This window comes from Abramis brama (assembly GCF_963993115.1).
Source record: "Abramis brama genome assembly, chromosome: 11".
Classification (NCBI taxonomy): Eukaryota; Metazoa; Chordata; class Actinopteri; order Cypriniformes; family Leuciscidae; genus Abramis; species Abramis brama.
In genome coordinates this window covers 7,190,953-7,215,553 of record NC_139973.1, presented here as the reverse complement: position 1 = coordinate 7,215,553, position 24,601 = coordinate 7,190,953, and the positions used below count along the sequence as shown (strand labels likewise).

General features: G+C 37.2%; 1 protein-coding gene across 4 annotated transcripts; it reads right to left on the bottom strand.

Moving 5' to 3' along the window:
• Positions 1 to 304: 304 nt before the first annotated feature.
• On the bottom strand, positions 305 to 23,399 carry LOC311091710 (membrane cofactor protein). 4 transcript variants are annotated; one of them, XM_084127741.1, is made up of 12 exons: positions 23,273 to 23,399; positions 7,048 to 7,230; positions 6,849 to 6,948; positions 6,696 to 6,766; positions 6,326 to 6,505; positions 4,269 to 4,442; positions 3,700 to 3,912; positions 3,560 to 3,595; positions 3,249 to 3,278; positions 2,567 to 2,618; positions 734 to 804; positions 305 to 510 (listed from the first exon to the last, which is right to left on the bottom strand). In XM_084127741.1, exons 3-12 carry the CDS (start codon positions 6,911 to 6,913, stop codon positions 485 to 487), a joined length of 918 nt encoding a protein of 305 aa, XP_083983867.1. In that variant the 5' UTR covers positions 6,914 to 6,948; positions 7,048 to 7,230; positions 23,273 to 23,399; the 3' UTR covers positions 305 to 484. The 4 variants fall into 4 exon arrangements, with proteins under 4 accessions (XP_083983867.1, XP_083983864.1, XP_083983865.1 ...); XM_084127738.1 differs by lacking the exon at positions 23,273 to 23,399 and adding an exon at positions 8,121 to 8,478 and having other exon boundaries at positions 7,048 to 7,233; XM_084127739.1 differs by lacking the exon at positions 23,273 to 23,399 and adding an exon at positions 8,121 to 8,323.
• Positions 23,400 to 24,601: the final 1,202 nt, after the last annotated feature.

The following is a 24,601-nucleotide window of genomic DNA, read 5'->3' as shown; positions in this document are numbered from 1 at the left end:
TGCTGACGTAAAAGGAATACTTTTGAAAGGGGAGTGAAACAACTATTATTACAACTCGCATCAAGAACGTCTGCTCATTCGGGATCAGGTTTCCTCACCATATGGTCACAGAAAACCTGATCCAGGCTGTGGTGCACTATCAATATCTCACTTTACAATGTCTGACTAAAACTGCGCTTTTAAAAAGTGAATAGACATGAGTGGAAACATGTGCCTTTTGGGAGATCCTTTTGGGTGGGTTCTTGATTATGAGATGGGGAAATTCTGAGGTCAGGATTTAGTCATACTGAGAGGGAGAACACAATCGAGTATTTCAAACATCTTTATTAAAATATACAAAAATACCATCTTGTGTTTTCATCAATAACTGGAAGCAAAACATTACATAGCAATTATAAATAAATAAAATATCTAGTTTATAAAATACAACACTGAAGTTTAAAACTTAAATTTCAAGCAGTCCACTTGCAGGAACAGCGCTAGATCAAAGGAGCCGTCCGATTATTTGCCCTGTAGTGGAGAGTCCAGAGAAAACACATTGAGGAAAATGAAACATTGCTGTTATTCAACACAAGAATACATTAAGAATAATTAATGGAGACTATTTTGCAACTAATGCCAGAAAAAACTCTCTAACTATGAGTGTATTAGTATGAGATGAAGGCATTTGATTGTGACTGTACAACAAAAGAAACCTCATATTAAGCTTATGAAGATTTTGACGGGTAAATACCTTGGGTTTCCAGACTTTGATATTGTTTTAAGACTTGGTTTTCCCACTTGTCTTCTCCAGTATCGTATGAACTATGCACCATTATCAAATGAGGAGATAGAGTCATTATAATACATTATTTATTGGACACATTCATTTTTTGTTAATATTCAATTAGCCATTCGTTCTGCGTGCTGTTTGGATGTAATTAGTATCTGGTCAGACATTAGCTCTGCATAGTTATTTTTGTCATTTTGTTAGCAGCACCAGGCCAATCTTTCCTTTGTGACAGCAGACCTTTTAATTAAAATGTGTTTTTTTTGTTTTTACATTCTGCAGATCATTATGTGCCCAGACATACTGTAATGTTTTTTCACATGGTACATCAGCAATAATTTCTTCTTGAGATTGAGGTTACTTGCCAATAGTTAACAACCTGATGAGCATGCTGGGGAATTCCAAAACATTTAAGGGTGGACAGTTTAATAGACTTCCTTGAAACCTTGACCTTCTGTCAATGTACAACAGACACTAATTAATAATTGAGAATTTAAAGTGCCCCTATTATGCTATTTTAAAGGCCCTAATTTTTTAAAGGAACTTTTCTCTCAGTCTCTGAAATGGTATGATAAAGGATTCAGTCTCTCTAAAAACTTTTTTTGCAGAGAGCCTACAATTCTCTGATTGGTCAGATGGCCCAAGTCTGTTGTGATTGGTCAACTGCTTACAGCTCATCAGAAACAAACAGCCAATTACCATAATGTGAATTCCCGCACAGTGAAATAGGCTCTATGCACGATCGCTTCCGCGTTTTGTCTCAGCCGTTTTTGCATTCGGTGGAGATAATGGTAAATTACACTCGCCGTTTACAAGAACTTCCAGCGGTTAACGTGAATGATGTTAACAATATACTCTTTCCTAAGAGTAAGAAAGAGAAGGGCTTTAAATTATATATTTCGAGCTACATCGACAACTTTGAGGGTGAGTATTCTCTCATATCATGCGAAATCTGACTAGCGAATCGTTTCTAAGAAAACGAATTTTAAGAAAGTTTTGGCGCTAGTAAACTTCGCTATAGAACGCGCTATGTGGAAGTAAAGACGCTGGCTGAGATTCTACCGGAAATATGTCAGCAGCGTTCGTGCATAGAGCATATTAACTGCATTGCTGTCGAGCAAATATCAATTCGAGCCCGAGTCCTCATCTTTTGAAAGTGCGTGCAAAGTGGATTTTCATCAACATGTCAACGGCACATACCAAACTCTTCCAGGCCTCAGCTTACAGAGTTTGAGGGCGGGTCAAAGTAGACGTTGTTCATGGGCGGCCAATGAAGACTATGGCTGGCAGTATGCAAATTTGTTACAAATCCCTCAATAGTACCCCCTCTCTGACCAAGGCTATTAGAATTGTCCGACTCTCCCCCACCATCAAACAACCCCCCTCCCCCCGTGTGAGACAATAACTCCATTTATCCTGCACTTTGATCTTTGAAACATTGCAGCCCTTTTACATTCACAAACAGCTATATCACACACTACATGAAAGGTAATATCCAAAACCAAAAAAAAACATAAAAGGGGCAATTTAAAAGTGAGCTGCAAATCAACTACAATTCAAGCACAAGGACAGCTAGCTTCTGGATTAATAGTGAAAACATGCATCTAAGTTAAGCATTTTTTGTCCCCCCTTATCATAAACGGAGAGCATATGAAAAGATAGGATTCATGCAAGAGACAGCAAAAGAAAGCATCAAGTCAATGCATGTCTAAAGCAGCATGCAGTTGATGTCTGCCATGCTTGCGTCAGCTGAGCTAGAATGACTAAAGCATTCGACAGATTAAAAGATATACTCACCCTCTCTGTTTATAGTTATAATATATAACTACAATTATGATTATAACACAGCCTGTGAACACGAAGAAAATATAAAAATATTATATTAAAAAATATTAAACAGTGCAGTAAACAGTAAAAGGTGTATACACACTTTCGCTCAAAAGTATGGGGTCAGTTATATTTTTTAATGTTGTTGAAAGAAGTCTTTTATGCACACAAAGGCTGCATTTATTTGATCAAAAATGCAGTAAAAACTTTAATATTGTGAAATAATATTACAATTTAAAAATAACTGTTTTCAATATTTTAATATTTTCAAATATAATTTATTCTTGTGATGGTAAAGCTAAATTTTCTGCACCATTTCTCCAGTCTTTAGTCTCACATGATCCTTCAGAAGTCATTCTGATTGTGCTGCTTCATATTTTTCTAGAAACCATGATAAACCGTTTTTTCAGGATTATAAATAGAATGTTCAAAATTACAGCATTTTGAAACAGAAATCTTTTGTAACATCAAAAATGTCTTTACTGCACTTTTGATCAATTTAATGTGTCCTTGTTGAATAAAAGCATTCATTTCTCTCAACAGCAAAAAAAAAAAAAATGCAATGACCCCAAACTTTTGAACAGTATATATATCACTAAACATAATTTTATATAAAAGTCTATAGTTTAATCCAAATCATTCAGATGCTTACCGACAACAAACACGATCCAAAGACAAATTCCTGAAAGATCAACCGTTGTGTTATTAGAAATACATGAACAAAAGGAAATAAACATTTAATTGATATGTGGCCCTCGGTCACAGTAGTGATCACCCCTCTTACTTTAAACTTAAAATATACAAACTTATTATCATCATTGACCGTTAGATTATATGGTGACATTATGCTGCACATCAAACACAGCTCTGACTTCAGTAACCGCATTTCTTTCCCTGTGGGTGATGCAGTCACGACATTTAATTCAGTAGCAGATGTATCATTGGGTTTAAAGGATGACTCACTCAGTGGTTCAGAATTGGACTGTTTTTCAGGTCTTCCTGCAATAAAATACACAATAACAATCACAATAACCATTACAGCATAACCATAACAAATAATCAGGAATCACAATAAAGAATGCTATATGGGCTGGACTTCCTACCCTGTGAATGGGTGGTGGCTCTGGCTGTGGCTGTGACTGTGGCTGTGACTGTTGCTGTTGTTGTGGCTGTGACTGTTTCTGTTGTTGTGGCTGTGACTGTTTCTGTGGCTGTGACTGTTGCTGTTGTTGTGGCTGTGACTGTTTCTGTGGCTGTGACTCTTGCTGTTGTGGTTTTGTTTGTGATAGTGGTTGCTGTATTCTGTTTTATGAGGACTGAAAGAAAATATTAGCATGTCATCATCTACTTTTGCCACCTTTTTCAATACAACATTCCACATGTTGTAAACTCGGCAGTTCAGTTGATGGCAACATAACCTTTACAAAAAAAAGTATACTTCTGATTCATTTTATTAAGTATACTTCAGTAAAGTTCAAGTATATTTTTAAGTATGCTTTATGTAGTAAGCATACAGTACTAATATCAATGTATTTCAGCCACCTCAACAAGAGTTTCCCTTGGAATCAGCGCAGGAAACGCTGCAGATTCTGTACGGGTCTACTTATCACTCATATCCACACCTTGGGGAAAAAAAATCCATCCATTTTAGCACTCAGAAGGTTAAGCTTACCTTCAACACAGGCAGGAAGGGCAGACCAGCCACTCTCTTCACACACTGACGTAGCAAAACCTTTCATCCTGTAACCTGGCCAGCATTTAAACGTGGCTTTACTTTTATAAGAGTATGGAGGATTTCCTTCAGTCTGGTTGCCGAAACTAATTTCAGGAACTTGACATTCAATTTCTGAGAATAGAAAGGAAACTGGATTTAAGTTGATAAAAATGTTTTTCTGTAAAGCAGTAAATACTGGCAGAACGTAATATGCAAAATATAGTAATGAAACCACATAAGGACATCTGGAACACTGCAGCATTGCATGGAATTTCAGTAATGTGAAGTAGAGCCCAATCAAATGTCAAAACAAGGTTCCAAATCGTTTTATAAACCAAGACTAAATGTTTCTCTGGAAAGAAACATTTACAGAGATTTCTGTTTTAAACATTACTGAAATGTTTATTAGTTCTTCAATATCAGATGTGCCAATAAATGGCTCAATTTGGTGGAACGCTTAAAAAAAAAAAAAAAAAAAATCACACCCATTAAACCACAACAGTGGAAACAACAGTGTCAACTGGTGACTACTTACTTTTCTACTTTTAATTTTACTTTTTAAATTTTAACAACCATTTATTCTCAGGACAGAAACAGTAGCATTTCAAGTTTAATGGGTAGATATAACCCAAAATTTCTGCTATTTAGATCTCAAAACAATATTTCATAGATATATTTGCATTTTAATGATTAATAATAATTCATGTTTTAGTTAATATTAATATATTGACATATTGTAATAATAAATATGTACAAACATACAGTTTTATTGTTAATCTCATTCAATGAGCCAAAATAAATCTAGTAAAATTAATATAAAAAAATTGATTCTGCATATTGGTTAGTGAACCTTAAACAAAAATGCTTGGTATTGTTCGTAAAAAAACAAAACAATTTTCCTCTTCTCACTATTACAACTCCCACTCTTTTTTTCTTTTTCTTTTACTGCATACTCCATAGCACTGCTACACACAGCCACCTACTACCCCCAATACATATACAACTAACATAAAAAAAACAACTAAAAAACAAAAACGAAAATCCATAAATCATAAAAGGCCTGAAGGAACTGCTGAACAAGAAAAAGATGACCTTCAGGTATAGGTTACCTAGAGATGCAAGCTTAGGCAAACATAAATAAACAGGTCAGTAAGGGAACCAAACAATAAAATGCAATAGAGAAAGGACAATGAAACTGTGTTGTGCAAGAAAAGCAAGATGAGTTCTGCAGGCTTCTAGAAATGTTCCACCAGTTCTAACTTGCTCTTGATGCTTCATGCTCATGATGCTTCTGCAACACCACAATGCACCACCGCAAGCGAGTCCAAATACATGCTCAGACTACTTAAGGTTTAGACTGGGGATGGTTTTCGCGGGAAATTGCATACATACGTCACGTTTTTATTACTCAACAGATAAGTTGCCATATTTCACTCTCTAACAGAGTTCATTGTAAAGCGTTACCTATTGTGAAGGGTCTTTTCATTATGGGTTGTTGTAGCGCTGTGCTGGAAGTTCCATGTCTATTAATGCTTATAACTACAGTAAAGTCTTCAGCTAGTCAGCTTTATGGCCTTTTCATCTGAACTGGTTATATCTCTTAAGCCTTTTTTAAACGCTAGAGAGCCATAGAGTGTTTCTCAAACGGAAGGCTGCATCCTACCTTTTTTTAGTCTAGTCCTTCTGAGGCTTGCAGGCTAGAGTCCTCATTATTTTTGTCTTACATTTCATAACAAGCTCAGTACCGACTGCTTTTATTTTCCGTCCGTTTATTTTCGTGAATTTAAATGTGTGCAAAGGATTCTGGGTGATTAAAGGCCACGAAGGATACATCTGATGCATCCTTCAAAACAGCTCATGCATTCCCTAGGAATTGAAGCCATGACCTCAGCGTCGCTAGCGCCATGCTCTACTGCTTGAGCGACAGGAATGCAGCAGTGTTGAGCATTTGATGATTGTGTGTGATTTTATGCTTGGAATATACTGGAGTAAAAACTTTAATTCCAAAAACTAACCTTTGCATTCTGGAGGTGGTGAATTATATACCCAATTTTCCCCACATGTAATGAATCTGTTTCCAGAGAGGGTGTAGTTTTCATGGCAGGAATATTCAATGACATCATCAACCTCTGGAATATTCCTGGGCTTGACGAACTTTCCATGCTCAATTGAAGCTGGCTCGTCACACGTTATCACTATGAAAGACATGAAGACAGAGGCTGTTACAACATCTCTGACTTTTTGTAAAGTTGTTCTCGACAACATTGATGTTAATATTGAATGTGCATAAGGATTATTATAGTTTTTAGTTTTAGTTTTAGTTTTTAACTGAAATAAAATCAAATAAAAAATAATAATAAAATAAATGCAAAGATGAGGACTCACATATACATTCAGACTTTCCGCCCCAGCCAGATACAAGACATTGCCTGAAACTTGATCCTTCCAGGTCATATCTGGTTTCAAGAAAAAAGAAATAAGTCATTTGCTAAATTTTGAGTGCAATGGATGGACAGCAGGGGCCGCAGCAGTTCTTACCTCCTCTCACATTTAGGTTGAATGAAGGCACCAAACAATGTTCCATCTGGCATGGAGTAGTTCATATGTGGTGAAACTTCAGGTAATCCACAGTCTATCTCTGAAATGAGTGCAAACAGAGAAGTTTACAACATATACCTTTCTGGACACCATTTTGTTCAGAGGGAACGGCCCAATTCAAAAATCAAAAATCAATTACTTTTACAGATTAATTCCACGGCACTCCAAGTCCCATTCTTGCAGATGATTGAATCTGAACCTTCCTCTCTCTCCTGTCCTTTAGGACACTCCACAAATGCTTTGGAATCCTCTGGGAAATTATTCTTCTTTATGGATTCCTCAGATAAGATAAATTTGCCATTCAAAAAAGGAAACTGACAATCTGCTAAATAAACCACAGACACAAGATAGATTATCAACCAAAATACTTGAATTTAGTCATACGTTCAAAAGTTTAGGGTCAATAAGACTTATTGAAAAAAAAACATATCATGGTTTACACAAAACATTAGGCAGCACAACTGTTTTGAACATTGATAATAATAAGAAATGTATTTCTGAGCACTAAATCAGCATATTAGAATGATTTCTGAAGGATTTCACGTGACACTGAAAACTGGAGTAATGATGCTGAAAATTCAACTTTACTATCTCAGGAAGAAATAGCAATTTAATGATTTTAAATTGCAATAGGACTAGTATTTCACAATGTTACTGTATGACAAAAACATAAACAATCTTACCAACCCCAAATTTAGGGCAGTAATGTTCCTTTGTAATTGTATTTTAATTGCATTACAAAGCCTGAAAGCAGTCAAATGTATGCACTTGACAAATGTATTGTGGCTCCACCTACAGGAAAGTTCCAAAAAATACATAGTTTTATACCCTATTATCTTTTTTCCACTTTATTCATTTTAGAGATTCTGTCAAAAAAAAAAAAAAAAAAAAAAAAACCATTTCAATCAATAAAAAAAAAAAAAAAAAGGTTGATTTGGACCAAACCAAACCAAATTATCTCGTGGTTTTGCAGTAGCCGGTTTATCCAAACAATGTTTTTTTTCCACATAACATCTTAATGTTGAAAACGCAGAAAAAAATTACTTTAAATACTTTAGAAACACAAGTCTAACTACCTCAGAAACATCTCTTTAATAAATTGCTCAGGCTATTTAAATGCATTGAAAAGCGTATGTAGTTTAAACTTACATGGGTTTAAAAACTATACTCTAGACGTCTAATTTCAGTCACCGGTGAGGAAAATCATCTTACCTTTCACCACAGAGAACAGTGAGAACAGCAGAAGAAGCAGCGGCCAAGTCTTTACACATGTCATCGTCTCTTAAATAGATTTGTCTTTTTAAACAGTTAGCCTAACACTTGTCGTGAATATACAACAACTGAAAGAAAATTTAGCGGGCTGAAGGCATAAAGATTAAACAACAGGAAAGCTCTACACGGACAAAGATATTCCCCATGATAAGTTCACTGGTCACTTTCCCGGAGAATGAAATAAAAAAGTTGACATATAAGTGTCAACATATAAGCTAAAAGGAGGCGCTTCATGGATTCGCATGTACGACTAAACATTAGAAGGCAACCATAGAAACACGCCCATTCTATGACGTCTAAGTCCCCCTCCTAAATCTCCTCCCCAGAGATTAAAATATCACTCAATTATATTAGCTGTGTTTCTCGCTATGAATAACTGCGTGCTTACTGTGCAGCTCACTATACACTTTTAAACATGTATTTTTGACAGTATAATGGTTTTATTTGGCAACTATATGTAGTTCTATAGGCTACACAACTGTTCAAAAGTTTGGGCCAGTAAGATTTTTTTATTTTTTTATTTTAAAAGAAATGAATAATACTTTTATTCAGCAAGGACGCATTAAATTGATCAAAAACATTTATATTTTTATATAAATTATAAATATATATATTTCAAATAAATGCTGTTTGTATGAACTTTATATTTATCAAAGAACATTAAAAAGTAAACTTTTACATGTTTTGGTAGGCCTATGTATCTGGTATTCCATACAAACAGAAAATATGCATACAGTACAGCCTACCACGTACTGGAGAAATATGCACGTTTTACATTGTGGATGACTTTGAGGTGTAAAACATGGCAAAAACATCTCCAACAGCTGTGCATGATTAAGAGTGTTTATTGTATAGCCCAAATGAATGACTGCTGTTGCTATTGAATGCACGTATACGCCTATTTGAATAACAAAAGTGTGAAAAAATGAAATGAATCCAGTCTGGTAAGGTCTTGAAGGCAGTCTCCAATTTCCATACAGATTTAGGCTAAATGGAATGTGTGAGTCAGTGTAAGGGTGTTCCCCAGCAAGAGTAGGCTATCCCACCTCACACTTTAATGTGAAAACACTGCCTAGTTACAGTGATGTTTTCCTCCTCTGTCCTCTGATGTTAAATTGTTAACATCATCATTATGATTTATTTTGTACTTTTTTTATGTATGTTTTGGGGATACATGGCTAACTTCAGTGTTTGTATTTCCATAGCAATCAAAACCATGGTTTCTGTGTGTATTCAACCACAAAAAAAAGTTGAATGATTCAAACAGGGAACCTTGAAGCACTGCTCTGCTGACCCTTCAGAAAAAAACTCTGATCATATCTTTCCAGAAAGTCAAAGTCAAATAAATACCAAGGAAACTGTAATGCACACCCATCCAATGTATTGCGCAGTATTTTCTTCCTCTTTTATCAGAGAATCTGAATGTCCTCCTTTACCTCAACTATTTGAAACGGTCAGAAAATGGGTTAGACATTTATAACAGACTCCAAATGTGCTCTCTGCTGCTCTTATCTCAAAAACACGTACTCCACCCATTTTCTCCTCATCTGAGTAGGGAGATAAAAGCTCATTCTGCCTTTCCTTATTTATAGCAGAACCTGCTCTGTTTTTCATCAGCTTGTCTACAGCCATTAAGGTTCAAAGTGAGTGAAGTTCAAAAATGGCAAGTGGTTAGTTCTTCTTTCCATCGTTTCCTGAACACTGTACTGAAAATATTGTAATTTTAACTGTAAAAAATCTACAGTAAAAGATTGGTTAACAGTAAGGAAAAACTGCTAGATAAAACTATACATGTAATTGTACAGTACTGTTAAATGTACTGTTTTGGGGACTAAAAAGAACAAATCATCTTATAATTTACAGTGAAAAGCCGTAAACTGACATTCCCAGAATTCCCTTTGTGACACTTCACATTGGATGGGTTTTCATTTTAATTCTTTATAATTCTTCTCAGTTTTTTTTTTGTTATCAGTTATGTAGGCCTGTTTTTTTTTTTTTTTTGTAATTCAAGTTTTTATTCTTTTCATCCAGTACATGACAATAAATGTATCAATACTGCTTGCAAGGCCAGAATATTACAGTGGTTGAACTTAACAGAAGTAGATGTATTAACAAATGGTCAGAGAAAATAAATAAATGAAAATTACATTGGTAATAATAATAATGAAAAAAAAAATATATATATATATATATAAAAAATAAAAAAATAAAAAATAAAAAAAAATAAAAATTATTGTTTCACATGTAAAGACAGCGTCACAAAGGACCAAAAATCTTCCCAAACTGGAATATCCACCGGGACCCCTGCTTTGTTCTTATTATGTAGTTTGCAAAGCAAACGTTCGTATGAAGCTGTCTTGGTCATTATGTTGACCCATTCTTTTAACTCTGGGGTTTCTGGAGTTTTCCAGTGTTTCAGGATGACTCTAGCCGTTACAGAGACCCCCACCATAATTACTGCAAACTCTCCCTTTGAAGTATTTGGCATCTGTTCCCTGTCTCCTAATAGGCACAACCTTGGTAATAACGGTATTGTTGTTCCAAGTCATTTGCTCAAAATATTTAAGGTTTGTTGCCATAAAGGTTGAATAATTGGACATTCCCAGATACAATGAATAAAAGTACCTCTATCCTTTTGACATTTCCAACAAACATCATTATTTGTCAGACCCATTCTATTGAGTCTAAAGGCCCGTTCACACCAAGGACGATAACTATAAAGATAACGATAAAGATATAATTCTAAAAATCGTTCTCCATATTAAAGAATAACAGAGTTCACACCACAACTATAACGATAAAGATATGAGGAACGATATCGTTGGGATCACTTTCAGAACGATTTTTTTTCAGCTGTCAAACGATAAAACACTGACAGTCAATCAGAATCCATTCTAATTTAAAGGTCTCGCGCATTTAAAATGGGGCGCGCGCGCGCGTGCTTAGAATAAAAAGACCGTTATCGTTCGTTGGTGTGGACGCATATATAGTTATCTTTGTCGTTATCTTTATAGTTATCGTGCTTGGTGTGAACGGGCCTTAAGAGGTGTCAAATAATACCTTTTCTAAACGTAACGCAAGAATTTTGCTCAGGATCTTGCAGTCTACATTAATCAAACTTATTGGACGAAGATTTGAGGGTTCAGTTGGATCCAGGGGCGTAGTTTGTGGGGGGGTTAGGGGGGAGATAACCCCCCCAATATTTAAATCTATGCATTACAACCCCCCCAATATTTATACCATGATCACATGAAAAATATGCTGAATAATTTTTCAACCCCCCCAATGTTCAAACCAAATCTACGCCCTTGGTTGGATCCCTATCTTTCTTAAGAATCACTGATATTAGAGCATCGTTAAAAGAAGAGGGAAGAAATCCAGTAGCATATGCCTCATTATATACTTCTGTTAAGGTGGGTGCAAGTAAGTCTATATACTGTTTATAATATTCTACCGGGAGCCCATCTAACCCTGCTGACTTTCCATTCCTCATAATAGATACAGCTTTTTTGACTTCAAGTTCTGTTATTGGGCCTTCTAGCATATTCATCTCCTCTGAGGACAATTTAGGCAGTTTGAGTTTGGAGAAAAAACTATTCAATTCTTCTTGTTTAGGACTAATATCAGCTGTATATAAATCTTTGTAAAACTTCTGTAAAACATCATTTATCTCCTTAGTTGACGTTACTACTCTGTTTCCTTTCTTAATAGCTGATATCAAATTACATGTATTTTTTTGCTTCAGCTGTCTAGCGAGCAATTTACCAGTTTTCTCCCCTTCCTCATAGAAAGTCGTTCCCAATCTGAATAAGGCATATTCCACCTTTTTATTATAAATTTCCTGGAGTTCAAATTTAAGTTTACAAATATCTTGATATAATTGATTTGAGAAACATTGGGATAATTGTTTTTCATGATTCTTAATTTTGTTGTCTAATTCCTGTATTCTGTCCCGATCCTCCCTTTTCCTTTTAGAAGCATAACCTTTTATCTTCCCTCTAACATATGCCTTAGATGCTTCCCATTCAGTTGCTCTTCTATCAGTACTACCAGTATTAATTTCTAAGAAAGACTGTAAATCTTCTTTTAACGATGAACTAAAGGCCTCATGAGACAACAGTGAGGTGTTTAATCTGCCATTTCGCTCTTTGTCACAATTAATATCAATGCCTAACGTCACGGCAGCATGATCTGATAAGGCAATAGCATTTATTTTACAGTGTGTTACATGCTTTGTCATTGTATTTGAGATCAAGAACATATCAATTCTGGAGTGGGATTTATGACAATGTGAATAAAAGGTGTATTCCCTCTCGCGTGGATTCACAAGACGCCAAATATCCACTAATCCATTATCCTCACTCATCATATGAATTGCTGTTCTGTCTTTAGGATATGTTTGGTCACTACATTTACTTTTATCTATAAAAGCATCCCACACTTGGTTAAAATCTTCGGCTAGTATTATTTGGCCATCCATTTCCCCTAAATTCTTATTTAATTCATAGAAAAAATGAGGATCCCCTATATTTGGAGCGTAGATGTTACATAACACCACAGCAGTACCATTTATCGTGGCCTGTATACACACCATTCTCCCTTCACCATCCCTGACCTCACCAGTCAGAACAAAATTTAGCTTCTTATTCACTAGTATGGCGACCCCATTCCGCTTACTGGAAAAGGAGCTATGAAATACATGTCCAACCCACCCATACTTCAGTTTTAGAGCCTCCTCCCCTTTAAAGTGTGTTTCCTGAATAAATGCAATATCCACCTTATTATGTTTCAAATATGTCATAACTTTGCCTCTTTTCATAGGACTCCCACAGCCTTTTATGTTCCAAGACACACATATTATATGATTCCCCACCATAGTGCACTATGAAGTATCGACATCAGGAGAAAGGGTAAAGTAAAACTAGATAAAAAAGTTCGTCGAGACAAACTTTAAGTTGGCTTGAGAAAGCCGGACCAGAAAGTTTGAAGAAGTTTGAAGTTTAAAGTAGTTTGAAGTTTAAATTAGTTTAAAGTTTAAATTAGTTTAAAGTTTAAATTAGTTATAAGTTGAAAGTAGTTTGAAGTTTAAATTAGTTTAAAGTTTAAAGTAGTTTGAAGTTTAAATTAGTTTAAAGTTTAAAGTAGTTTAAAGTTTAAAGTAGTTTAAAGGTTAAAGTAGTTTGAAGTTTAAAGTAGTTTGAAGTTTAAATTAGTTTAAAGTTTAAATTAGTTTAAAGTTTAAATTAGTTATAAGTTGAAAGTAGTTTGAAGTTTAAATTAGTTTAAAGTTTAAAGTAGTTTGAAGTTTAAATTAGTTTAAAGTTTAAAGTAGTTTAAAGTTTAAAGTAGTTTAAAGGTTAAAGTAGTTTAAAGTTTAAAGTAGTTTAAAGGTTAAAGTAGTTTAAAGTTTAAAGTAGTTTGAAGTTTAAATTAGTTTAAAGTTTAAAGTAGTTTAAAGGTTAAAGTAGTTTAAAGTTTAAAGTAGTTTAAAGTTTGAAGTAGTTTAAAGTTAAAAAGTTGCCAGGGTGTTTCTAGTGGGTTGCTAAAGTGTCCTGCACTGTAAAAACTAAAGGAGCCTCAAATATCCTGTCGGATACTCAAGGAACTTAAAAATGTAATTTAAGTGCCTCAAAGCTCTTTCTCCTATAGTAGGGTTACTGGAGGAGCATTGACAATCTTTGAGGTTCTTGCTGGAACTTATGGGATCCTTTAAGCACTTTGTATTTAGTTCAGAGGTTCTGGAGTCATGCACCTTTTCATTACTATGAGACCTCGAAGTGCTTTGGGGGAAAATAGAGGAACTTGAATGTGATAAAAGGGTTATTGGAAGATCTTTTAACATTTAAGTGGTTCCTGGAGGATCTCTTATGTTAAAGCCAGCATCTGGAGGAACCCAATGGTTCAGTGAGGCCAGAATGATATTATTATTATCCTATTATTACTTAAGTTTGATTCAGTATATATACCCAGGTGAAAAATACGTAGGCTACTATTAAAAATGTACTTGAGTGTGTTTTTAGTAGGCCTTCAATACAAATATAACCTACTTTAATGCATTTTAATACATTTAACAGTAGCCTACGTCTTTTTCACCTGGGTAGCTTACATTTATTTAGTATAGGCCTATTTTATTGATTAATTTAAACCTTAAACAACAACACTAAATAATAATAATATTAATTTAAAAAAATCATTAATTATTATTGAATAAATAATAGTAATAAAATAATATTTTTTACTTCTTCATAAATTATTATTTGAAGAAGAAGAACCAGGAGGATAAAGGTTTTATTCAGTCACGAAACTGCTGCTATTCCTCTGCTGTCGTCGCTTCAGTGATGTTAGCGCTGCTCGCGCGCAACAAAGCTCAGCTGATCGTCATCGAGTTAGAAAGTAACGGCTCTCCTCATCAAAGCCTGCCGCATCTTCCGCCGTTTGTTCGGCTCTCCGTTACAAGGTTTGTAAACTCGCCAAATAAATATAAATACTCACTATATATTCAAACACACATTTATATAAACTAAATGTATTATACATTACTACGTTTTTACAGTGTTTACCACTCGTTTATTGTAGGCAGTATCTGGTATTCAGGTTTTAGCCGCGATGCTAACTACGTTGATCTAATGAACAAATGGAAATTATTGACTTATTGTCTTAGATTGATTTAAAGTTAGTCATTCTATTCAACATATTCTGTACAACTGTGTCTTCAAATTGCTGATATACAGCCTAACCAATTTAGCTGATTCCTGCTGTCATTGGCGTTTGTTATGAATAACAAAAGCAGGTTAATATAGTTTGGTCTGTTTTTGTTTAGCCTAACTTTACTTACTACAGGTGCCCTCATTCTCTCAAATACCATTTTGAATCCATTTAGTGGTCAATAAATATTATGTTGTGAATAATCATCTTTGTTATTTTGTTTCCCCAGAACAACCAATACAATGTTTCAGTGGCAACATTGAATTGCAGTAAGTTACCTGCACCACATGCAAGTACTTTATTACTATGAACTTTCTCTGTGTGCAATTGTATTGTTTGACTGTGTACTTGTGTTTTTTAATCAGTTATTCTCTGAAAATCTTCTTCCCTCATGCTCTCAAATCTCATTCATGTAATATCACAGGTTTGGAGCCAATAATGCTATGCATTTTTTATAGGCTATACCTTAATCATATGCATTTGAATATAAGACATTTGAACCCTGAATTATAACTTCAAGTTTGGTCTTTTTCGACAAAAAAAGGAAAAATCTATTAAATGGCTTCATAAGACTTACAACACAAACCATAACACATGAGTTGTGAATTCATTGATTATTTTTAGGATCTTTTCTGGGACATTTTTGGAGCTTAACCATTTTTACATAAATTGTTGCGTTGCATTGAATTGAACTAGACAAGTGTGCATAAGAATGGTTTCATGAATGATTTACACAATTTTTTTCTGCTTGTGTTTCATGCAATGAAATTGAATGGTGACAGGGGTTGCATTATGCCTGAGATGTGCTTTTGGGGTCCACAGACAGAAAGTCAAACAGGTTTGGAACGTCACAAGGCTGAGGAAATTATTTAAATTTCACAACTATCACTTTAATAACCTTACTAACAGTAAATTTTGTACTTTGGAGGGATCTCGGTGAGAAGAAATACAAGTTTGAACAAGAATAAAAATCCTCCTGTAGACCTGAAAATCATTGAAGTGCCTGGACCATCCACCAGAAAAGAGGAAAAACAAACATAAAATGAAGCTGATGCACCTTTTCATTTTTTTAACTCGTTAAGTACCTCACTTGTCCCTTGTGAAGATTTTATAATTGATTGCATTTTATGTTGCAGTGAGTAAAGGTGCGTCACATTTGTGAATTTAGTGAAATTACACAGGCAAAAAGGTCCATTGACCATTGTCAGCAGTGTAGCAATGTAATGTATGAAGCACCACACAAAATTGCTGATCGTGTGGATTCTTATTGAAATGACTGGAATTCACCAGTGAACATTCACAGAACGACAGATAATTTTACTGCACCTTAACTCTGTTCAAATGGAAAATGTTTTCTGCTTGTTGTGACATAAGGAATACTGTTTCCGGGTCGAAGCCTCTGCTTCTACTTCCTTTATCTTGTTTCTAGATATTGAGAATACTCAACCATTTATGGGAACTGTTGATTCAAGTCACACATTTAAGCTTTTCAAAAGCCATAGTGTACATTACAGTCTCCAGTCTCACGGCATCCCAGACTTCAACATTTTATGATTCAAAATAGCTGAATAACTAACCATCTGAGATTTCGGAATATAGATAAAGGTTAGGATCATAATTTTCAGGAATATTACAGCACTATGAGTGTATATTAGCACTGTTTGTTGTTTGTTTTTGGCATCTGAGAGAGCTTTTGGACTTGGAAACAGTTGCGTCAGACATAAGCGAACTGAAACACGTTTTAAAATTAAGTGAAGATGGTCATTTTTAATTAGCCAATTTTAATTTTTTACATTGATTTATTACATGGAACGTGTTTTCTATGCATTTTGTTGAGATGTCTTTTCTTGTGTAGCCTATTGTATACACATGGTTGATTATTCATGTTACGTATGTATTATACAATTTTTTTTGTGTGTATTCATTGATATTAATCTATTACTAGCTTTTTTCCCCAAGTGCATTTAAGTGTATGTATTAAAATGGATCTAAAATATGTAATAAACAATTCTTATTTTGTATTTGGTTCAGTTTGTTTATTATAATAGAAGTTTATGGTAACCGTAGTAACAACATGAAATTAATTTAATACAAATAAAACATTTTTTTTACATTTGGTTCCTGGAGGCACCCACAGTTGTTCCACACAGTGCTTCATATAAGAGTTCCTCAGGAAACCTGTGTGGTTCCTCAGAGAACCACCCCTTTTTAAAGGGTGCCTAGAGGATCTACAGACGGTTCCGCCGGTGTGGCAAAGTGAAGAACCCCAAAAGGTTCCTCCAGGCACCTTTAATTTTTACAGTGTGGGTGATTGCTAGGTGGTTGCTAGGGTATTCTGGGTGGTTGCTAGGCAGTTGCTAGGGTGTTCTTGGTGGTTGCTATGGTGTTATGGACTGCATTTGGAATGGACTGCATTTATATAGCGCTTTCACAGACCTATGGCCACCAAAGCGCTTTACATAGCCTCACATTCACCCATTCATTCATACACCGACGGCGGTGTCAGCCATGCAAGGCGCCATCCAGCTCGTCGGGGAGCAGCTGGGGTTAGGTGTCTTGCTCATGGACACCTCGACACCAACCTTTCGGTTTGTAGACAACCTACATGAACCACTGAGCCACTGCCACCCCGGCGGCATTATGGGCGGTTGCTAGGGTGTTGCTGGGCAGTTGCTAGGGTGTTGCTATGGTATTCTGGATAGTTGCTATGGTGTTACTAGGCGGTTGCTATGGTGTTCTGGGCGGTTGCTAAGGTATTTTTGGTGATTGCTAGGGTGTTCTGGGTGGTTGCTAGGCAGTTGCTAGGGTGTTTTGGGTGGTTGCTAGGATGTTGCTAGGCGGTTGCTAAGGTATTTTGGGTGGTTGCTAGGTGGTTGCTAGGGTGTTCTGGGTGGTTGCTATGCTGTTGCTAGGGTGTTCTGGGTGGTTGCTATGCTGTTGCTAGGTGGTTGCTAGGGTATTCAAGTTGGTTGCTAGGGTGTTCTGGGTGGTTGCTAGGCAGTTGCTAGGGTGTTCTGGGTGGTTGCTATGGTGTTGCTAGGCGGTTGCTAGGGTATACTGGGTGGTTGCTAGGCGGTTGCTAGGGTGTTCTGGGTGGTTGCTAGGCGGTTGCTAGGGTGTTCTGGGTGGTTGCTATGCTGTTGCTAGGGTATTCTGGGTGGTTGCTATGCTGTTGCTAGGCGGTTGCTAGGGTATTCTGGGTGGTTGCTAGGCGGTTGCTAGGGTGTTTTGGGTGGTTGCTAGGCAGTTGCTAGGGTGTTCTGGGTGGTTGCTATGGTGTTGCTAGGCGGTTGCTAGGGTATTCTGGGTGGTTGCTAGGGTGTTGCTAGGCGGTTGCTAGGGTATTCTAGGTGGTTACTAGGATGTTGCTAGGGTGTTTTGGTGGTTGCTAGGATGTTGTTAGGCGGTTGCCAGGTTGTTCTGGGTGGTTGCTATGCTGTTGCTAGGTGGTTGCTAGGGTGTTTTGGTGGTTGCTATGGTGTTGCTAGGCGGTTGCTAGGGTGTTCTGGGTGGTTGCTATGATGTTGCTAGGTGGTTGCTAGGGTGTTTTGGTGGTTGCTATGGTGTTGCTAGGGTATTCTGGGTGGTTGCTAGGGTGTTGCTAGGTGGTTCCTAGGGTATTCTGGGTGGTTGCTATGGTGTTACTAGGTGGTTGGTAGTTGTCACAGATGGTTACTATGGAGTTTTTATAGAGTTCTTAGCATGATCTTGGCATGATTTAGCACTTAACTAATCGCTATTTGCATGTAGCTATTCACTGCTAGCATGTGTAGCATGTTGGAAGTGCTGTTTGCTAGCATGAGTCAAAAGAGCCAAACCTCATCTCTATACGATGTTCTGATGCAGAGATATAGGTCTTGTAAAACGGTTGCTAGGGTACTCAAGTTTGGTTACTATGGAGTTTTTATAGAGTTCTTAAAATCTTTAAAGAGCATCTTGCAGGTTAGAAGACCCAACAAGTCAATGTATAGAAAAATAATGTAGGAACTAGATTTTCTTTTTAAAAAAATTATAAATGCGCTACAGTGGCTTCTGGAGTCGTTTTTGTGAGAAAATTTTACTTCCGCATCTGAAAATGGGCGTGACGTAGCACGAGGGAGAGCGGTCGATTCAAACAACAGGGAAAAGTGGATCGCAATGACATTTCGGACGCTGAGGAAATTGTTGACGGACCACAGCCATACAATTATGAGCCTGCTAGGCTGCCAAGAGAGCAGGGACAGGCCAGGATTAATGTTAGACAGAACATATTACAATAACAGAAACTAAGCTTTGATCAGGCGTTTGTCATGCTCATTAATATCCGCCCAGACTAACGTTGCGTGATATAACTTAAGGCGGGCATACACTGTGCGATGTCTGTGCGATTTCAGCAAGGAACCTACTCACACTGAACGAGTAGATCGCATGCGATGTAAAGCCAAAGCTCAGGATTTATGTACTCACACTGTACGGTCCGAACGTCGAGCTGCGACTTGACTGCTCACACTATGCGTGTGAAATATGCGCGAATCAGCGCGATAAATCCTCGTGCCGGGTTGTGCCTATGGATGATATCATATGTAGCCTATCCAGAGATATTGTCGAAACAAGCATCAGCTATCAATATCAAGAAGATTTAGCATTTCCAATTTATATATTAAATTATTAGTAGGCTAGTATTGTTGTATTATTATTATTATTATTATTAGGGAAGGCCTAGGCTATTAGAGTGATAGGCTATAATTAAATTGCCACGCAACAATTTCATAGCGCATCACCGCATAACCAACGCGCTGTGAGGATAATAAAATATTACATAGGCTAGAAGCTTACTTCTCATTAAAAATTGTCTAAAACATTTAGGTCGATTACAATTAATTATATACATATAATTAATTATTAACAGTCTATAATATGTCCGAACACTGCAATAATTCATCAATGAAAATTAAAAACAGCTTTATTTCAAAAACATTTTTTAACAATAAAAGAGGCAAGTGGCTTGGAAGAAGTGGGTAATGGTTAATCCATTTTGCAACACGAACTGGAGGTAAGCAACAGTAATTTGTAGCTTTGAACTACAGAACTTAAAGATGTCCCTTTTTTCGTTTTTTTCGGGTTTTTTTTTTTTTTTGCTGCAATGAAATGTTTTCGCGCAGGCGCAGTGAGGGAAAAACACAGAGTTTAGAGCAATCGGTTCTTATCACTGCTTCAACTGTGCGATATAGTCACGAGGAGCGACCAAAATTTCTAACATGCCAGAAATTCATCCGACCATACGATTGCCGGTCGTGAGAGGTTAATCGCCTCTCTTTTCCCCCTGTACACTGTACGAACACTGCACGACAAACGACGCACGACAAAGCTGAAAATCGACCCGACCCGAAAAAGAGTCGCACGAGTCAGAATTCGGCTCAAAATCGGACGAAAATCGCACAGTGTATACCCGCCTTTAGCGGTTTCTCATCGAGAGACAGAGAGATATTTATTCCTGATACATTTTTTGTTCCATAGGTGCTTGTGTGGGAAATGCGAGGCAATGTTTACAGCTGAGGAAAGTCAGTGTTGCAGGGAAGTGGATGCATACTGGGCCTTAGTGGAAAATGCCAAACTTCCATGGTTGCAGTTAGTGTTACTACAGTAAAGACATGGTGAATGTTGCTGATCTGTGGACACTGGATAGTTCGTGCATTCATTGCATGTTCATGTTTATTCCTGGTTTCCACGTCAGCGCTGTTTGATCCGTTAATAACGAAGAAATGTGAATATTCTCGCAGCGATGTTATTACTAATGTGGCGAATTCAAATGCTTTATTTACTGGATCTCGCAGTTATAGTGTTGCTTGATCAGGCTCGCGCTGCACTGGTCCAAACTGATAAACGGTCCACACAAACACAATAACGAGTAGCTCAGTTTCGTTCCGCTTACATTGCGTTTGCCAGTTGATGTTGTGCTCGCGCCTACATCCGGCGGGAGAACCCGAAGATGCGTGCACTGAAGGAACCGCACCAGCTCTGAGTCTCACCCGGTTCTTACTTCGGTATCCCATGTTGAACTCCATCATATCGCTGGGACGATAGCCTAATCCTCCGATCTGAAGTGAACGCTACACACGACCGCGTTTTCCGAAGCCGACGCGGAAGAGAAATCCCGTCTCTTCACCTGCACAAACCGCACCCAGGCACGAAAGATAGCACCGTCCTTTTTCTTGTTAGGAAACCGGTGTACTCGATGTCCTGACAGGCTGGAGTTTTTGCAAGCTCCACAAACACATAAATTTACCATGACGATGATAAATTGAAATACAAAAACTAGTGTAAACACACTGACTCACGACCGCTCTTACTGAATACCAGCCTATTCTGCACTGAGCTGCGGCAGAGCACAGCACACGTCTCCCTCGTGTGACGTAAAATGACGCGATGTTGAAAAAAAGCGGTTTGTACGAGCAGTCAACTTTATCTACTAAATTGGTGTCCTTATGTCGTTTTAAAACATTTTAAATCCTGCATTATCTTTTTATATGGTATTTTCATACACGGTTATATATTCATTTAGATTTTTTTTTTTTACCTGCAAGATGCTCTTTAATAACGAGTGCCTTTCAGTACGGCACTCGGCCTGCGGCCTCGTGCCTATGGCCGAATAGGCACAAGCATGGAGCGATATCGCAAGGCCACGAGAGTAAAATTGCTTTAAAAAATAAAAAAAAATAAAAAAAATGGGTTTTTTTTGTTTAAGGTGGTTGCTAGGGAGCTCTTAATGGTTGCTAGGGTGCTGAAACTGGTTGCTAGGGTGTGGCTATGAAGATTTTAGGCCATTACTTATTGACTGCTTCATAATATAAATCCTCTGGGGAGAGAGAGAGGGAGAGACGCAGGCCCTTTGGAGTCTGTGTGTGTGAAAACGTCGGTTGGGATTCAAATGTTTTTAGAACTCCCAATGTAAAGTCAATGGGGACTTTTTTGGCCGCTTTTTCGTCCGCTGTGCGAACATCGTACACCCGATCGCTTAGAAAAATCATAGCACACCTCTCCTCAATGAGCCGCTCGATTTGACGCCTCACTCAGGGGTCTACAGGGGTCAGCTGTGACAAACGGTGCGGGGCGCATTACGCGCCAAACTTTGTCCAGAATAATAATAATAATAATAAGAAGAATAAGTATGAGCAATAACAATAGTGATGCTTTCAAAAAAGCACCACTAATAAGTATGCAAGAGAACACTAGTGATGCCTTGCTTTCAGCAAGCACCACTAATAAAAAAAAGAATAATAAGTATGAGCAATAACAATAGTGATGCCTTGCTTTCAGCAAGCACCACTAATAATAATAATAATAAGTTTAAATAGGATTTCAGTAAGTTGGCTCTCTCAAGCCAACTTAATAATAATAATAAGTTTAAATAGGATTTCAGTAAGTTGGCTCTCTCAAGCCAACTTAATAAGATAAAATAAATTCCAACCACAAAGGAACACACTGTTGTATATTTATAGACCTTCCTGCCTAGCAAATACAATAACACATTTTTAGTAGTAAACTTTGTCATGACCGGACCTTTTTTCATGAAAAATTTGAAAAAAACATAGCGAACACCATTAAGTAACTTAAAATGCTCCCTTAAAACAGAACCTAGGAGCTCTGACCAGTCCCTGGTCTCTAAACCAAAGCCTGAAAACAAACAAAAATTGTTGCAAACTCATGCTGGTGAAACTACGGTTTCTACCTTTCCAAGTAAATCTCAAGGTAGCAGGGAAAGCAAGCGTAGGGGAGAGCCGGGACAGTTGAAACACTTTTCAGATAAATGTCGTTTTCTAAGATAAGGTTACAGATAGATTTTTTATTTTTTTGTGATTAACAACTCACATATGTGTTCTCTTAGTATCATGTGTTATTCGGTACAAATATAGAATGATTTAAGTAAAATATGACTTTGAACGGGAGTTGTGCTTTGTCAGGCGGGACGGTTGAAACACAGGGGTGGGACGGATGAAACATAACAGTTTAAATGGCAACTATTCATCTAATGCTTATTTTTGTGAACAACACCTGACAAGTAACTTATGTACATATTGTTACAAACATATTTTGTAATTTATTTTCATTTAAAGGTTCATATTAACCATTTTTGTTCTGTCGCCCAATAAACAATAGGCGATAAGCCTATGCGCATTTTGTAATCTTTCTAACAGGCTATTTTGACGAAGACACTGTTTCAACCGTCCCGACAGCGCATCCTGTCATTTAAACCTCTTTTGCTCTTAAACTAAAAAACTCTGATATTGCACACTTAAGGGTGTGTTGCAGTACTAATACACCTGCCGTATTATCATTACAATGGCACATGAAACAATAAATCCAACTTGTCAGTCAAAAAAAAGTACTGCACGAAAGAATTCACTCACCGCATTCAAAAACAGCTTTGCGGCTTTAACTCCAAAACGGCACGACGTAAAGAAGAAATCTTTTCGCGGGTATGTTAGGCATTGCGTGCTGTACGTGCTGACGAAATTTGACGTACATGACATGAGTGGTTTTCAAGGAAATCTCAGTGTTTCATCCGTCCCGCGTTTCAATCGTCCCGCCTCTCCCCTATCTCACGTTTAGCTGTTGAAGCGATTTCTTGGCAGGCAAAAAGGTCTTTCTTTTTTCAGCCAGCTCCTTCGTCATGTCGGGAAACACGGATAACTTAACATCCTCCCACTCGATTCCCCGGTGCTCCCGCGCGGCTCGAAGTACCTTTTCCCGCGCTGACTGCCTCAAAAACCTGATCAGCACCGGTCTCGGCGGTTGATCCTCACTCGGCATGGGAGCCAGTATTCGATGGGCTCTCTCAATTTCGAATTCGCCCTCCATGTCGATCCCCAGGCCTTCACTCAAAACTTTCTTCACACATCTCTCCAAGGTGCCGTTCGTTCCATACTTCTCTTTCAGCCCCACAAGTCTTACATTTATTCCTCTTACTATGGTTTTCAAGCATTTGAACACGATCCCACAAAACGTTTATCTTCTTTTCTTTAGCATCTTTATCTGTCGCCAACCTCTCTGTCACATCCTCCATTTGTGAGATACGGCCCTCCGCTTCCTCCATTCGAACTTGCGAATACAAGTGAACTCCGTTCACGGTATCTTTTAGCTCTGTCATCGTCTCTTTAATGGCGATTGTGTCCGCTGCCACTGCCTGAAGGGTCTTACTCATTTTAGTAACTTCAGCAAAAACTTTCTCTAGGCTCACTTTAGCGTCAGTCTGCTTTTCGGGCGGACTCGAAGCTACCTTTTTAGACGGGTAGTTCTGCTGTTTTTCTTTTAATTTTCTTTTTTATTATAGGTCATTTTAAAAGATTAAAATTCAGTTAGAACCTTTTTATTTATTAGTTTGGCCTTGCTCCCTCCTGAAGCTTTTGTTTCCCTTACATTGTCTGTTTCAAAAATTATTATAATTTATTTTGGTTGGCTCTTTTTTTAGAGCTGCGACTGGAGATCAAAAGTTCCCCACAGACTCTCTCTTTTTGTTACCTTAATAACTAGACTTCCTGAAGGGAGTGTTCATTGCATTATTTTAGTGTCATGTATGTTGCCATTGGGGAAGGTAAGGTAAGTAATGTATTACAGTATTGTGTTACTCCCTAAAAAAATAACTAATTGTGTTACTTGGTTTCTTTTTATGGAAAGTAATGTGTCACTTTTTCTCACTTGGGCTGGCTTGCATATATATATATATATATATATATTTT

Bases quoted from the DNA above. Each gene is read 5' to 3' on its own strand.
- LOC311091710 (XM_084127738.1), bottom strand. From the start codon at position 8,184: ATGACATGTGTAAAGACTTGGCCGCTGCTTCTTCTGCTGTTCTCACTG. The intron at 6,506-6,695 runs GTGAGTCCTCAT...TGTCTTTCATAG, and splicing joins CGGAAAGTCTGAATGTATAT to TGATAACGTGTGACGAGCCA. The intron at 2,619-3,248 runs GTAAGCATCTGA...TCGTGTTCACAG, and splicing joins TTGGATCGTGTTTGTTGTCG to GCTGTGTTATAATCATAATT.